The following is a 16,534-nucleotide window of genomic DNA, read 5'->3' on the forward strand; positions in this document are numbered from 1 at the left end:
TCAGTGGCTGCAATTAGTGCAGATTCGGTGCTATGCTGTGGCCTAAAGCCATGTTGTGCTATATCTAATTTATTGTTGAGTTCTATAAAGGACCGAAGTTCCTCATTTAGCACCTTTTCAAGAACTTTAGACGGGAATTGTAGACTAGTAATGGGACGGTAGTTAGCCACTTCGAGGGGATCAAGAGTAGGTTTTTTAAAAATGGGTCTGATCAAGGTATTTTTCCATTCTGCTGGAAAGTACCCAGATGTGAGAATATTATTCAATAGGGGTGTCAGGGTTTTTGCTATTGTGTGGGAAACCATATGAACAACCGTAACAGGACATGGATCCAGGGAAGAGCCTGATGTGATTTCCATAATGGCTTTCTCGACTCTATCCTGTGTAAGGGAGGAGACATTTTTTAACGTGGCTTTAGTGTCCGATTCATCCATTGTGAACTTGGCTTGACTAATATCATTACCGACAGTGGAGAATTCCTCATAAACTTTGACCACTTTTTCATAAAAGAAATTGGCTAGTTTGTCACAAAATTGTTTAGTTGTCGTTACTGAATTAACATTACCAAAAGTGGCCAACTTGGTAACTGTCTTGACTAGTTCGCCGGAAATATTTTTTGCGGCCATAATTTTCTCTGCAAAGTTTTCTCTGGGTTTTGCCTCAAATATGGCATCTTTATATACGGTTAGTGCCTCTCTATAACGTATTTTATCGAGCTCTGAATATTCCTTCCTCCAGAGTCGTTCTTTGGCTCTGCAAATTTTCTTTAAGTTTTTTAAATCGGGATTGTACCAAGGGGCCGAAGTCCTCTTAGTCATTGCCCGTGTCCGAGTTTCCAGGCCTAGCCTTTGAATTGCTTGTTCAATCCATTGATAATAGAGTGCTACTGCTTGATTCAAATCCGTATCGGTGGCAAAAGCCATTTTGGGTTTTAATAAAAGCAAATTGGCTTCAAGATCAGGACTTTTTATTTGTTTCCAAGGACACATGATCCCAGTTCTCTTTGGCCCTACAGTTCTTTCTTGAGGTCCTTTTATAGAGACCTCAAAAAAGACGGCACTATGATCTGTCCACGGCAAAAATAATGTTTTAGTAAATTTTGTCTGATAATGGTTTGTAAAAATGCCATCCAAAATGTGATTTGCCGTATGTGTATGGCAAGTGACAATTTGTTTCAGACCTAAACTAAGAAATCGATCCAGTAGCTCCTTAGTATCTGCATTATCTGATGCTTCTAAGTGAAAATTAAAATCACCCAGCACCGAAAAATTGGATTGTCCCATGCATGATTCCATTACCCTCATAATGGCTTCAGTGAACGTCTTTTTGGGCCCGGGTGGCCTATAGACTAAAAGTCAGTTAAAGATGTCCGTGTTTGAGACTTTAAAACTGAAGAGAATGGCCTCCTCTTTAAGTTGAGGTATAGCTGAGAAGGTAGCTTTGAGCTGGGAGCGATACACAATAGCCACCGCTCCCCCTCTTTGACCTATCCTATCAATTCTAAATAGGCTGTAGCCCGAAGGTATAGCCACATTTAGGTCAGGTTCGGAAGCGCTGTGAGTCCAAGTCTGTGAGGAACATTATGTCTGGCATATGAAGATCTAAAAAATCTGCATATTCGTGACTATGCTTAGAGAGGGATCTAACATTCAGAAGGACAGCCAACAAGGTACGCTTATTACCTAGAATTTTGTCAGACTGAACGTGACCCACCTCGTTTTGCAGATAAGGAGCTTGACATACATTATTCAAGACAAAATGACATGTAGGACAGCAAGCATCCTGGGACATATTGTTAGGATAAATAGGACAACAATCCTTGCTATTGCCATTATTCCGGACTGTCAGCAGCGTAGCTGAATCGTATTTGATAAAGTGATTTTGGCCAGGGGGGATGGCGCAGGCCGGCCGCGGTCTGGCGCAGATGGGCTTGCCGCGCGGACGCGAGAGCATGCCCTTTATGGTGGCGTCGGGACAGGCAACTCGAACTAGAGCGCTGACCCCGATCAAAATGGCGGCCCGCTACCAAAAACGCGGGACCGTCTCGGAGCTATAGTTTACGTTGGATTCAACAGTAAGTGCTAAAATTGACTGAATTCGGCTGTCTCTCTCTAAAGTGCAAAAGTGCTTAAAAATAGGCAGTACAGATACATTAAAAAATCGTTCCGTTTCGTTTCCGTTTTACAGTGCTTTAAATTAACAAATCATACACACAGCCCCCCAAACTATTTGTTCCTGTTTGTTTCTAAAGTCAAAATACGGCTTTGGCAGCGCTGCGCGGTCGCGAGAGCATGCCCTTTATGGTGGCGTCGGGACAGGCAACTCTAACAACTAGAGCGCTGACCCCGATCAAAATGGCGGCCCGCTACCAAAAACATGGGACGGTCTCGGAGCTATAGCTTACGTTGGATTCAACAGTAAGTGCTAAAATTGACTGAATTCAGCTGTCTCTCTCTAAAGTGCAATAGTGCTTTAAAATAGGCAGTACAGATACAACATTAAAAAATCGTTCCGTTTCGTTTCCGTTTTACAGTGCTTTAAATTAACAAATCATACACACAGCCCACCAAACTATTTGTTCCTGTTCGTTTCTAAAGTCAAAATACAGCTTTGACCCCTATGCACCTGGCTCCTCTGGGATAGGTAACAGGGGTGGTTCGGTACTCACTGGTGGGTTGGCCTTAGAACCTCCTATGTTCTAAAGGGTTTGCTCGAAGTCCTCTTAGAAGTGACCGCGACTTTCCCATAGAGTTGTACAGAGCACGCGTCTGTGTTTCCTAACTGCACCTGTCGCCCGTGGGCTCCCTGTGTCACTCCTCTGGGTGGTTCCTTGGGGTCCCAGCGATTCTACATGCACTAGTCAAGTCGTTGCTGTTAAACCATTTTTTTAGTATATCGTTCGGTCTCCCCCTGGAGCCCGCTGTGTATTTTGCTATTTACGAATGTTCTATTGATTCAGTATTGTGTACGTTGTGCCCTAGTCTCGTATAGAGACTAGTAGAGAGTGGTATATTAATAAATACATATTTTTATAGCAACACTGTGTGGTTCTCCTTTCATTTAGGAGGTGATGTTCTGGTAAAACAAGCTGATTTACATTCCTCCAAGATTAACCCTGAAGGCTGCTCTCCATAGCTACCACTAGGATAGCTTTCAATAAGGTTATCTTTGACCTCATACATCATAAGGGTCGTGTGGACTGGTACAAGGTGCCCATTTTAATGAGTGGATAGCATATACCAGGCCACCTTCTCACAACAAATTTCTATCTTTTTCCGAAAGCAAAAGAATCAGGCGAAGAGAGTGTTATGCTAGATGCAAGACGAGCAATAATGTACTATATTGAGAAGACCAAGACGAGCAGGAAAACAAAGCAACTATTTGTTTCCTTTGCAGACAACAATGGGGGAAAATCAGTAACTAAAGGCACGATTGCCAGGTGGTTCTCACAAACCATTTGACTTTGCCACACAAGTATAGGGATTAAACAAAATTTTACCCCAAGAGCATGCTCGACAAGAAAGAAGGGAGCAACCATTGCCTTCCTAGAAAATATACCCTTACAGGACATCTGTATGGCAGCTACGTGGACATCAGTATACACGTTCTCAAAACACTTTTGTGTAGACATTCAGAATAACAAGGATGCTCAAGTGGAACAAAGTGTTAAAACATCGGTTTACAAAGCTAAGATTATCTTCATCCCACCACCACAAGATTAACAAAACTGCTGCAAGATCTATGCACAGCATGTAAATCCAGAGCAGATTCACGCTGGAAAACAAAATGGTTTCTTACGTGTAGGAGTAGTTTAGCAGCTTAAATTATTTTTGGGATTCACAAGTGACCCACCCTCCTCCACCTAGAAGATATGATGAGAAAAAAAACAAAAGAAAGAAAAAAAAATATGGACATGGTGACTACGAGTGGAGCTTTGATGGGAGGGCGTGCAACGTTACAGTAAATTTCAAATGGGGACGCGGAACAAAAAAAAAGAAAAATAGAAAAAGGACTACCAAAATATTGTAGAATTCTGGACCCAACCACTAGATGGCAGAATAATACACAACATGTGAATCCAGAAAATTCTTCAAGCTGCAAAAATTTTGTTAGCCTCCAGGGGCTTTAGGAAGGAAAAAGGCAACTTTAAAAATGTTTCCTTAATATTTATTACAAATCTAACTTCACATCTCAAGTGGGCTTTTAATAAATAGTACGAAGAGTCCAAGAGCTTTATTAAATGTAATAGTGCATCTCCGTATTTTGCTATGGCATGGCCAGCCTTGCTACAGTGTAAATAGCTTTTACGTGGCAGTCACTTTAAGGACATGTTAACATTAACTTTCTATATGTCCTACTTTTAAATAGCATGCACCCTGCCATTTTGGGCTATAAGGCCGGTATCTGGGTGACTCATTTTTAGGTCGGCGTGCGTTGCAGGGCATAGCCCTGCTCGGCCTCCGTGAGAGATTTTGTAGGAGAGGATTTTCAGAAAAGGGCTTTAAGCCCCATCCCTCATTTCCATTGGCTGGCGTCACCGTTTATGCTAAACGGTGGCCAGCCATTGAAAATTAGCTATCTATGTTGCCTCCCTTTGGCATTTTGTGCCGGCCCGCTTGGACTGGCTCGCCTGCTTTCCTTCTGTCGTAAGCGATTTCTTATCTTTATGGGGCCATGTGTTTAAACACATCGACCCATAAAGACAAGAGATCGGCTGCAACACGGTCCTCTTTCACTTTCGGGACCGCGCTTGTTATGCAAAGCAGCTGAGGCTTGCAAGAGTGGGCTCTGCTGGAACGAGCCCCTTGATGCGTGTTTATCTTAAAGACAAGGGCTGCCTCTCGGATGCTGCGTGAGGTAAGCTTAACCTTCTACTGCTCGTCTGTGTGTGACTATAAGCCTGTGCGTGCGTATGTGTGGGCCTGTGTCTGTGTTTGGATGTGTCCATGTCTGTACGTGTGTGAATATGTGTGTGCGCGGGCACATGTGCTTGTGGGCGTCTGTTCATCTGAGTGTGTGTTGCGCATTTGTGTGTGCCTGCCTGTCTGTGTGACGTATGTCTGCATGTGCCTGTATGTGTGCATGTGTCTGTGCCTCCGGTTCTGGGATATGCCCATCTGTCTCACTCCATGGGTGAGTGCCGCCCTCACCACCAGGCGGGCATTATGCAGTGCTCGATGCTCTACAGATAACTCGCACCGCTGTGTGCGTTAGGTCCGTGTCTGTGATGTGCTCCGTTTTCATTATTCAGGAGCCCCTCCCCCCTCTTCTTTGCAGGTTCTTGAGTGCAATCCTTGACCGCAGTGGTGTGAGCGCTGTGCTGAATGAAGTGCTGGTCTGTGATGAATGAGGTCCGGATTAATGCTCTCGTTATCGCACCTCCCGTCTCTCTTCCACTGCTCCCTCTCGTTTTCCATTTGAGTTCTTTTTTTTCTTTTTGTCCACTCTCCCGCTTTCCTTTCCTTTAATTCCTCTTGTTCGATTTCTTTCAGCCTTGCTTCCTCCACCTCGATTTCCCTCCTCTTCACCATTCCCCTCTTTCATCCCACTTCTCTCATCCCCCTCCTCTCATTCCCTGCCCTCTTTACCCTAAGCATTTCCTTGCCTCATTCTCCGTACCTCTCGCCTAGCCTCTTCCTTTTCTCCTCCTTTTTCTTTGTTTGCGTATCCATCCTTCCTTACATTATCCCTCTTCGTTTCCCTTTCTCTTTCCTTATTTAACACCTCCCCCTCCATTATTTTTCTCTTGCTTTCTTTCTTTTTCCAATGAGTCCCTCTTTCTTCTTTTCTTGTCCCGCCTTCCTTCCTTGTTCCTCTTGCTCACTTTGTTCACTCTTTCTTCTGTGCCTTCTCTTGCCCACTATTCTCCTCCATCGTCTTCCACTACTCCTTCTTCCTCTTTCTCCATATCATTGTCTAAACTCCTTCCCTCGTTCTGTCCCAATCCATCTTTCTACCCCATCTCTTTTTTCTCCCGTCCACTCGCAAGAACACACACTCATGATTTACACTCTCTCGTTTTCTTTGTGTCTTTATCATCCGCTTTTTCTCCTTTTGCTGACTTCTTCCCCACAAATACTCTATCGTCTCTCTATTTCTGTTCCCCTTCCTTTCCGTTTTAGTTCATGTGCTCCACTTCTCTTATTCTTCACACCTCCCTCTTCTGGCCACTTAACTCTCTCTATCTCACAAACACACCCCTCCCATCTGGCGCCCCTCTTAACTTTTATTCTACGTCATTCTTTAACGCTCGTATATCTCTTTAAACACCCACCTATCACAGCTACACCAACACGCCCCCTAAATCTCTCTCTCTCTCCCCCCGCACAGATCTCCCTTACAAGTGCATGTCAAGTTGTGCCCTAAGAAAAACATCCCCTAAAATGCACTTATGAGTCACTCCGCCGTAGGCACCTCTCCCTCACTCGCACACTTCATTTACAAACCGCTTACCCGGCCACACATCTTCTTTACACATTTCTACCATGCATTGTATACCCACACAACATACACACATACATCTGTTTTAGACACAACGTTCACTTACATAGTCTCCATAAAGATGTGTAGCCCTTAGAGGCTCACATTACACTTAAACACATATCTCACTTGCACAGATCCCCGTTGCACTCAGATCGCTAGTAAACACGCATCTCCTTATCACATAACATCCTTACACAACAGACACACACAAACGCACACATATCTCACTCACAAGCACACATTGCTTCAACAGCAAACATTTGCCTTACATGTGCACATCCCTTGGGTATACACGCTCTTAAACACAAACACAGTTCTCCCTATCTCTTTATCCCGTTTAAAGACACTCACCTCCCTTACACACAAACAACTGCACACATGATCCTTACGCATAATTTATCTTAAACACTCTCACATACACACATCTCCCTTTCACACACAATCCGTTTCCCTTTTGGAAACCATGTTTTTCTCCGTCTTACTTATTTCCATCTGACCTCTCACACTAACATCCCTCCTCTTCTACCCCACGGTGGAATTTTTCAACACTTTTCTCTTTCTCGTTTCAGCTGTGTGTTCTCTTGCTCACACACAGCTTTTTCTAATTGTATTGTTCTCGTGTCACCTCTGAGTTCTTTCTCGAGCATATGTAGGCCATTATATCCCGTCCTCTTTACCCTCTCCTTACACTTTCTTTCTTTCTGTTCTCCCCATTTCACATTTCCACCTCATCGTTTTCAATCTTGTGTTGTCCGATTCTCTCTCTCCCTTCCACCCCTCGCTCACTCTTGTGTACATCTCATCCTTTTCTCCCATCGCCCTCTCGTGCTCTTTTCCTTCTCTCTCTCTCCTCCTCGCCTCCCCTCACGCACAGCAAGCCAGAGATACTGCACAGAGAGCCGCTGACTCCTAACTCCCCCACCCCAATCTCCACCACCCTCCTACATCACCCACCCACCGTCTGAGCTGTGGGAGAAACCCCCCTCCTTGCTGCCAAGGTGCCAGCCGCTTGCCCTTGTACCCTTCTGATTTTCTGGTTCAAGGGGTTGGAGGACTGGTACCAGAAACCTGTAACACTGAAGAAATATAAAAAAAAACATTACAAATGCAATAGGTCTCGCCTTTCATTAAGTTAGCCATTTGCTGTGCTATACAATACCATTAGCAAAGCAAATGGTTTTAACTTAAAGGCGAGACCTATTGCATTTTCAATGCTTGTTTAATGAAGGGTTAGAGCTGTCAATAGGGTTTATTTGCAGTTTTTATACTGCCCTGGTCAAGCTACAATGGTAGCCTTGGAGCCATGTTTGCACTGCCACTGTAGTGGATAGTACAATAGGTGCCACAGCCCACTAGTGGCATTTAACTTACAGACCATGTTAAAATAGGGAATATACACACTTTACTACTGGATGGCAGGAGTATAGTGTAGTTCTGCAGTCAGCAAAAACAGCAGAAATCTGTGGGGGGGGGGGGGTACATCACTAAAAATGTCATTTTGTACAGGAGCACAGCCTATAACCATTCTCTTACTAAATATGACAAATTGGACTAATTAGCTACTCGATATAATGAAAATTGGTGTGCTAACTACAGAATGGCAGTTGTTGGGGCACTTTCCTCAGACAATGGGCCTGCCACTGCATTCCACCGAGGAGAAAGCCTCTTTCACGGTGGTCATGAGGTGGGCTGCAGGGGTCCTTGGCCTGTAGCTCTCCACACTACAAGTCATAACTAACTTCTTCATGGAGGTTCTTTAGCTTGGCCAGTTACCTACTGAACCTTTACTACCATATAATGAGGCCTTTACGGATAAGGTTTTAGGCACTTGTGCAAAGGCATGTTTTGGCTCGGGGTCCTTGGCCTGTAGCTCTCCACACTACAAGTCATAACTAACTTCTTCATGGAGGTTCTTTAGCTTGGCCAGTTACCTACTGAACCTTTACTACCATATAATGAGGCCTTTACGGATAAGGTTTTAGGCACTTGTGCAAAGGCATGTTTTGGCTCTCGAGTTAATTGACAGGCAGTTTGTTGCAACAGACTGCCATCTGGCGATCCTGCATTTTTTTGGGGGCACATCATCTTACACGTGAGATCTTGGCGGTACTGGTGTCCACCAGCAGAGTCAAATTGAACTCCTTTCCAGGACTACTCCTGCCTGTGAGTCTAACCGCATAAAAAGTTTCAGCAAACACTTGTTTTCGTCAGCTAGCCTGGCACTGCGCTCAGTGAATGCCAGTCGCCTTCTATTCTGGTACATTCATGATTTATGGGGTGCAGTTAATTAATCCTGACAGCAGTTCCTGACGTACCTTCAAAGGTAGATTTTATTTTTTAATTTCATAAAAAGACCTTACTGACAATCACACATAAGGTCCTAAGGAGAGGCTAATTTGAGGCACTGCAAGCGTGGTTTCTAATGCATATTACTACAAGGAGTAATTGAAGACAAAAATGATGACCTTGTATACCAAATAATCAATGTCCCTTATGTGAAAAAAAAATAAAACTGGTACAAAAAGTGAATTGGTCTGGTATAAATTTGAGGCCGAAATCTAAGAGGAAAATAATGGTATGGTAAAGTCGTGGGAAATTATTCCATGATGCAATAGAGAACATCGCTAGTGTGGTAGAGCCTGAAAATACCTCTGATAGCTGGAATTGAATCCTTTTGGTCATGAATTGGAGAATATGTGGCTCATCAACCCCAATCACTGATAAACAAAAAAACGCTCCTCATATATTTAAGATACTAAAATGTACTACAAATACTAGACGATACTGAATGACTAGAATACTTTTTTCTAGCCGCAATCTATATAATAAGTCTATATATGTGAATCAGGCTTGAATGTGATGGGATAATTTAGCAAAGCGTCGGCCACACTATCTGGAAGTCAACAATAAAGTGACTGATTGCAGGTGACCATGATAGGGTCCAAAATCACACCACCCTATGTTTGCATCTTCACGGGATGAGTTTTCACAAGCAATATCTCGGAAGCAAAACATACAAGATCAGTTATTGTTAATGTATCCAAAAAATATTGGCAATTTAATCTCCCCGTGCCTTACAAAAAATGAATGTGTGTCCTCATGTAACGTAACTGGTGCTATGTAAAGCGCTCTGATACCCGATTGGATTCGGGTGAAGTTCGCGCTATATAAAACTCTGCAAAGCAAAAACAAAAAAAACTTGAATAAATAACATTATGCAAACAGCTTTACTAACCCACTACTCAATTTTTTATGACAAATTGAAATATGATTTTTCTTAGACATCCTGCAATGAAATGTTTAATGCATGCCAGTACTTTTAACGATTCAAAACTGGAGATTCCGTGTAAATCCCAGAGACATAAAAATAATTCACATTATTCGAACTCTGAGACGACTTTTGTCTACGTGTCCATGCAAATGCTCAGTTATTGAGATACAGGTTGCTATTTTTAACTCTATGTTAATTTTCGAGTAACATGTTGTAATTCATCTGAGTGCATTTGAGTAAATGTGTTCGCTGTGCCAGAGCAATTGAGAAGATCCTTCCTCCGAAACTAAAGACGGATAACAATGAGATATTCAGACCCTCACATCAGTATATTCTGCTGTAGTCAGAACTGTCAAGAAAAAGTGAAGAGTGGAATGCTTGAATTCATTTTAGTCACTGGTAATTTAGTCAGGTCTCATCCCAGTTCATTGCTTTGTTGCTGACCATACCACTTTAGACAGTCATATATGCAAATCATTGTGTTCCTCTTCTGATAGGAACAGTCTTGCCAGACCTGCCATTCTAAGTCTCATGTTAACGGAAACACAATCAACCTCAGACTACTTTCAGCCTGTTTGGGCCTCCTTAGATTGAGTCCCATGGGTACTGTGGACATGGTACCCACATCTGGGCTTACCAATCGCACGTAGGCATGTCACTGAGGATAAAAATGACCTGTCCTGACAGTTTGGGTTGAACTGCCTCTTTTGGCATGGTGGTCGAAGAACAGCTGACTGCAATGCAGAGGCTAATATTATTTTAGGCATTCCAAAATCACCTTGGTGTTTGTCGTAGTTGATGCTTTAAGAATGAGAGGTATGCTTGGACGTGTGTCCTGACTTAAATGTGCCATAGGACTCTAGCTGTACTCTACTGAAGAGGCACAAATAGGCTGAAACCCATTTAGGGTTGCTGGTGTTCTCTACCCGAATGGACCCATCCTAGCAGTTTAGGATGGACTGTTCTCATGAGGTGCAAGTTCAGTTCTGATTGATAGTAGCATGGTGGGCAAATGTGGCCTGAACGATAACCAGTGGCTGGGGTGAATTCAAGCCTTCCATCCATCCCCTTGTTTGTTGTAGTTGACACCCTAAGTACAAAAAGTATCCCCAGATGTGGGTTCCTTGCTCCCTGTTTCATAAGTTTGGAGCTTCACCCTACTGAAGAGGCCCATATATTTGGAGACGGGTCTAGGGTTGCTTGTGTTCCCTTCTCGAGGGGCCTCACCTGGAAAATTAGAATGGACTGTTTACATGAGGAGCAAGGCAATTACTGAGTTGCATAAGGCGGGCCTCTATCTAGAGTGGCATGGTGAGTGAAAAACAATGGACTGGAACGTGGCCCGAGCAATCACCAGTGACTGAAATTATTTCAAACATTACGTCTATCACCTTGTTGTTTGTTGTAGTGATCTGTACTCTCCCATATTAAGATGATAGCGTTTTCAGAGGCCTTCGTTGATCAAACCCCAGCCATAAGTTCAGCACATAGATCAACTGAGACCCTGCAGAGAACTGGAAAAAAAAGGCTTTTCAGAGTCTGGCATAATCAGAAAGGTGGATTCATTATGGTACATTGTGAGATCTGGCATAGTTAGAGCCTGGAATTAGGAGTTCTGAAAAAAAGAGCGTATTGTCATATTACAGAGTTACATGTTAGAGTGCATGACGCCAAATGAGACTAGTGTATTGTTTTACAGAACATGTAGATTTGTGTAACATTTAATTCTTTTGTCAGGGGATTTTCTTTTATAAATTCCCAAATCTTGGAGAAGTCCAAAATATATCCTGGCCTTGACAAATTACAACTTGTCTAAGACTTGTACTTACAAGAGGGGCGGTCAAGACACATACTACCAATGCAATTTATTGTGATTGGAGGCAACTTTGAACTTTAAAAAAAGGCTTGACTTTAGTTGGCGTTGCTTCCCGCATATGTCTGAAGTGAGCAACAAAAATAAGTTTTCATTGTACATTCAGCCATGCATAAAATCCACCTTTTCCAAAAACACATTCAAGACCTTGCTCTGCTTTTTTTAAGAACACAAGGATTTGCTGAACAAACTGTCCCTTTTTCCAGACCTTGTGGGTCAATCGTGTAGAAAAGACTGGGTTATTTGGTTCTTAAAATAGCTGAATGTCCCCACCTATCCAACTCAATGACCTTTGTTCAAAACCGTCCGAGTGATTTGCCTCCTTATGCTCATTTATTACTCATGCCACCGTGGTGATAGGGTTGATGTGTGGACCACCGGAGTACTACCGCCAGTTTGCCTAGGAGCTACAAATTGTTTTTGTTGCAGTATCTTAACTGGGTTATTTTCATGGGAGATTTTAATATTCAGAGTGAAATGATTTTGCGTGTCAAAAAGAAGTGAGACGCTGCAGGGCCTATGTTTTGTCCTCTCCTCCTATCCTTTTCATGCAGCCAGTTGGCGAGAAGCAGCGTTTCTTGGTCTTAAAATTACTTAATTGGTCACTGCTCCTCTCAAGGTTAAAAGTGATGGCACTTCAGAAGGACATGGTTTGTTAGTAGGCAAATGTCATTTTTTTTAAACATGTATATAATCAGGATAAAGCAAGATTGTCATGTGACTGAGTACTGGTACAATTTGTGGTAGATACTTTTTTACTTTTTGTTGACGTGGGCCTGTTATATCATGGCCCTTACAATGAAATGCTGGGCCAATATTTCAGCACAGGCCAGAAATTTGTGGCTCATTGAATAACTGAGAGAGGTCTAGAGAGGATGGAGGCAATGTGAACAGCAGTATAGAAAATTCGGCCTAAATAAAGATAAGGTAGTACAGAGAATGGTACATATGGTACTTCAGAAAATGATATTCTGAACAAAAGGAACGTGCAGAAACTGTTGTGGAAGCTATGAACAAATCTGCTTCTTTTTCAGTTATTCAGACAACTAACCTCCTCTATGTGTATAGTGTTGACACATTTGGGCATACTCCTCGCACTTGTGGGACGACCAAGGAGGAATAAGCATCAGGCGGTGAGATACCTTGATGAAAGTGTGACTACAGGGTCCACCCCCCTCGGCTGATCTCAGGTGGTGATTAGCTACTGTTGAAGAAAACCGAACTGCGACATGAAGTTTTCCTAGTGGGTTGTAAGTACGATCCACTCACTAGCTGCATGTCTTAGAGTGCATGCATGCGTTTATCAGTCCTGAAGAAAGCCATTTGACCCTACCGGGCACATCAGATCATGGCTGAAATATGTAGACCAATCTTAGGATACGAAGGATCAAAATAATATCCTTCTCCTATCCACCACCTTCTAACATTGACCAATACTCTCTATATTAACATAACATTTATGCAAACAAGATTGAGCCAATTTTAAATCGCACCTTACCTGAGCACTTCTCACTCACAATCACAACCACACCCCAAAACACAACCAGCTCCGCTGTAATCTGTCATCGTAGCACACCCTGGGAACATTTGGTGTCCAGGATGGGAACTCCATGATGAGGCATGTCACCTACTAGGTAGGTGAGTGAGGCTTCTTTTTCAAAACCTGATGGTTTTCCACGTAGTACATACTCCAAGTACATCTTCTGTAATCTAGGTAAATGTGTGCCTTCCCAGTAAACCATTCTTGTTGTTTAGATATATTTACTTGGGAAGAGGAACAGGATTCCTGACTTCATTTCTCTTAATTGATAAAGTCCCTATTGGATGAGGACCATGACTGATTTGCATATGGTGGATTCTGTCTCAGCTGGTGTGGCGGGCAAAAACAAAATTATAGAATAGATTTCGACAGAGTAATCATCAGTGGCTGAGGTTAATCGAAGCAATACACCCATCACTTTGTTTTCTTGCGATATGAGACCAGCTATGTATGCTTACCGTCCTCATCAAAATGTATAATTCGTTTACCTTGACTTTACTATTGCATTTGAAAATGTGACGACCCTGTTTGTGTGCTCGCTCTGTTTTGTTAAAAACAAATTAAGCCTTTAAAAACGAAAAAATATGATAATCATAGAGAATGCTACTAAAAGAGCAATATTGAGAAAATGGATAGATCGGATTGGCTGTGGGTTGAATTTAGAGTTTAAGTTACTTATTTGAAATACTTTGAGGCATATCGGAGGATTCATTCAAAGAGTACCTATCCCCATTGGTGGAAGAGTGGGCTAAAGGGGAAAGTACAAATTTGGGTTCTGTGGATAGAATGCATGAGTTAGTGATGGAAGCAATGAAGGAGGAGGAACAAGGGTATAATAGACGTTGCAGAGATTGAAAATGTTGAGGTGCAATGTACATGATTAAAATGATGGTATGTGATTTTACCTGTTAATAAAACGTTAAAAATAAAATGCCTAAACTAGGCGTTAATATTCAGCGACTTAAGAACTAAGTCACCTCATGGTGGGAGGGTGGTTATGTGTGCAATTAAGTATTTTCTTTTCTTATTGATCTACAAATGATGTTCATTGTTAGAATTAATTTCATTTTTCTTCCTATTGTAGGTTCTTTCGCTGATAGATCTCATTCGTTACTGTGTCAGCGTCTGCAATCAGATTGCATCTCATCTTCACATTGAAGTGTTTAGAATTAAGATCACATCTACCCACTCTAATCATCATTGACTGCCATCATGAACTCAAATAGGAAATCTCTTCAAGAATGAATGTAAACGTCAAAAAATAAGGAAAACGGAGTGACTAAGAACAAACCTAATTTATAATCAATGTTGTGCAGCTTTATTCTACAATTTTATTCTTATTGGTAACCCTTCTTAATTATCCTTCTGTAAATGGGTGAATGAAAAATACTCAGTAACACTTACTGTTTATGTACTTACACCAAGTGTGTGCGCAGGAGAGCATGCAGATAAGTACAGATTTATCTTTTGAAATAACATTTAATTCTGAATAAATTGTCAGAAATAAAGAGGCATCTAACAGAAGAGTATTTTAATTTAAAACATAAATGCCAAAAATTCTAGTTGCTTTATAGTTTTATTCCTTTCTCACCTTTGGTGAAATTCAAATTGTTTGTCTATTTTGAAGCCTCTTTGCAAAGGAGATTAGATTGTGAAACAGAGATACCTCACTCATTTGTGTCTCTGATGTAACTGTGAGACTGACTGAGTTGAATTAAAATCCAATGTGTTATTCGCCCTTTGTTTTTTGTTTACAAAATGTAACATCGATGAAAATCATATATAAAGCTGTGGAAACAACCATTATGATGGCCTTTTTGATGGTGCTATCAGGATGCAATGCAGTGCGGTATCTGTGTCAATTATTTTTATTTTTTTAATAAATATATTATCTAACATGCTTCTTAATTCTCATTTATTTTGTGTAAAGGCTTTCTATCAAATTTTCCTGCTCATTTTTTTGTATAGAATGTAAGCAAAATGCAGTTCTGCTCTATAATAAATATGAACATTCTAAGAGCCATCATGGTGTTTTCTATGCATGTGCCACCATCAATGCTTTAAAAAAAAAAAAAAAAAAAAAATTGGTCCAATATGAAATAAATTTCTCATGTCAAAAATACAAATAACATTAAGACACTCCTTGCTTATATATGCTCGTATATTTGCAGAGGTTGACTTACTTTCAAGCATTTTTACATCTCCTTTAATAAAAACAAAGATCCACAATCTGGTAGTGAAAAATTACTACAAAGGCAAACACAAGTTAATGACTTTAGAGTATACAGATTGTCATGGTGCCATTACAGGATTGTATGGAGTGCCATTTTTTTTCTACCTTTCATGTAACTCTATGATTAACACCCTTTTTGTTGGGTTGAAGTGAATTACACCAGATTCTGTGCTCTTCCCACTGAGGGAGCCTGGCAACATATGATCAGTGAGCTGGTGTCTGGATCCATGGTGTGGTACAAAAGGGGGTGGTGATGGACGGAGCATCAGAACCAATCAAACACTCACACCCAGTCAACAGATCTGGGTTTGATCCATCACCATACTTTAGCCCACTCTGCCACCCCAGTTCAGACATGGCCATATGCAAATCAGTCTGACCCTGTGCCTCATGGGAACAGTCCAGCCCGAACTGCCAAGCCATGCCTTCCCTGGACCGGAAACAAGCTTCCTAGATGAACCTAACAAACATGGTGTGCTCTCACCTGGGGATGTCGAGTGAGCAAGGAGACCTAAAACCCTAAACTTCATGGGCATTCAAGGTATTTGTTTCAGGGGACACCATAGGTGCATGCACCATGATTTTTTTTAAATTATTTTTTATTTATGTATTTATTTTTTTCTTTGTCCTCATATCACCATGGCTACTGCACTCTGAGCCTTTTGTAAACACCCTCGGTCCGTCTGTTGTCCATTGCAGTTTCATGCCCTTAACCTCCACGGCACTGGTCTTTCTACGGGGGGCAAAAAACCCCATCCCCAAGTCCATGGCCTGGTGTAATCATAGGACCATATATCTGTTTCCAACCACCCTAGGGATTATCCTGGGCCCTGACCTGACCACTTAAAGTCCCCCCCAAATTTCTCCTGACCGCCGTGGGTTGCATTTGATATCTATATTGCATGTCCACTTGACTACGCTTAACCATCCAGTGGGGTGTGGGGGAAGAGGATCTAACCAACGTTTACAGATCTCCCGCCTGGCCAAGAGCAACAGATAGAATACTAAGCCCCTTCGCTTACTGTTTAAGGAGTGTTGTGTGACACTATCCACCCCCAAAAGCACCAGGGTTTCTGTCAAAACTACATGTTCTTCTAAAATAGCCCTACTTGTGGCTTCCACAGTCTTCCAGAA

General features: G+C 42.0%; 1 protein-coding gene across 6 annotated transcripts in view; it reads left to right on the forward strand.

The window, feature by feature from the left end:
- The window catches only part of CEPT1 (choline/ethanolamine phosphotransferase 1), a 475,568-nt gene extending 460,378 nt beyond the window's left edge, over positions 1-15,190 (forward strand). For all 6 annotated transcript variants that reach the window (XM_085600157.1, XM_085600148.1, XM_085600172.1 and 3 more), the window contains one exon: positions 14,252-15,190. In XM_085600157.1, the coding sequence (XP_085456283.1) occupies positions 14,252-14,371 (120 nt within the window). In that variant the 3' untranslated portion in view covers positions 14,372-15,190. The remainder of the gene's footprint in view (positions 1-14,251) is intronic.
- The last annotated feature ends 1,344 nt before the right edge of the window (positions 15,191-16,534 follow it).

This window comes from Triturus cristatus, chromosome 1_2 (genome assembly GCF_964204655.1).
Source record: "Triturus cristatus chromosome 1_2, aTriCri1.1, whole genome shotgun sequence".
Taxonomy (NCBI): Eukaryota; Metazoa; Chordata; class Amphibia; order Caudata; family Salamandridae; genus Triturus; species Triturus cristatus.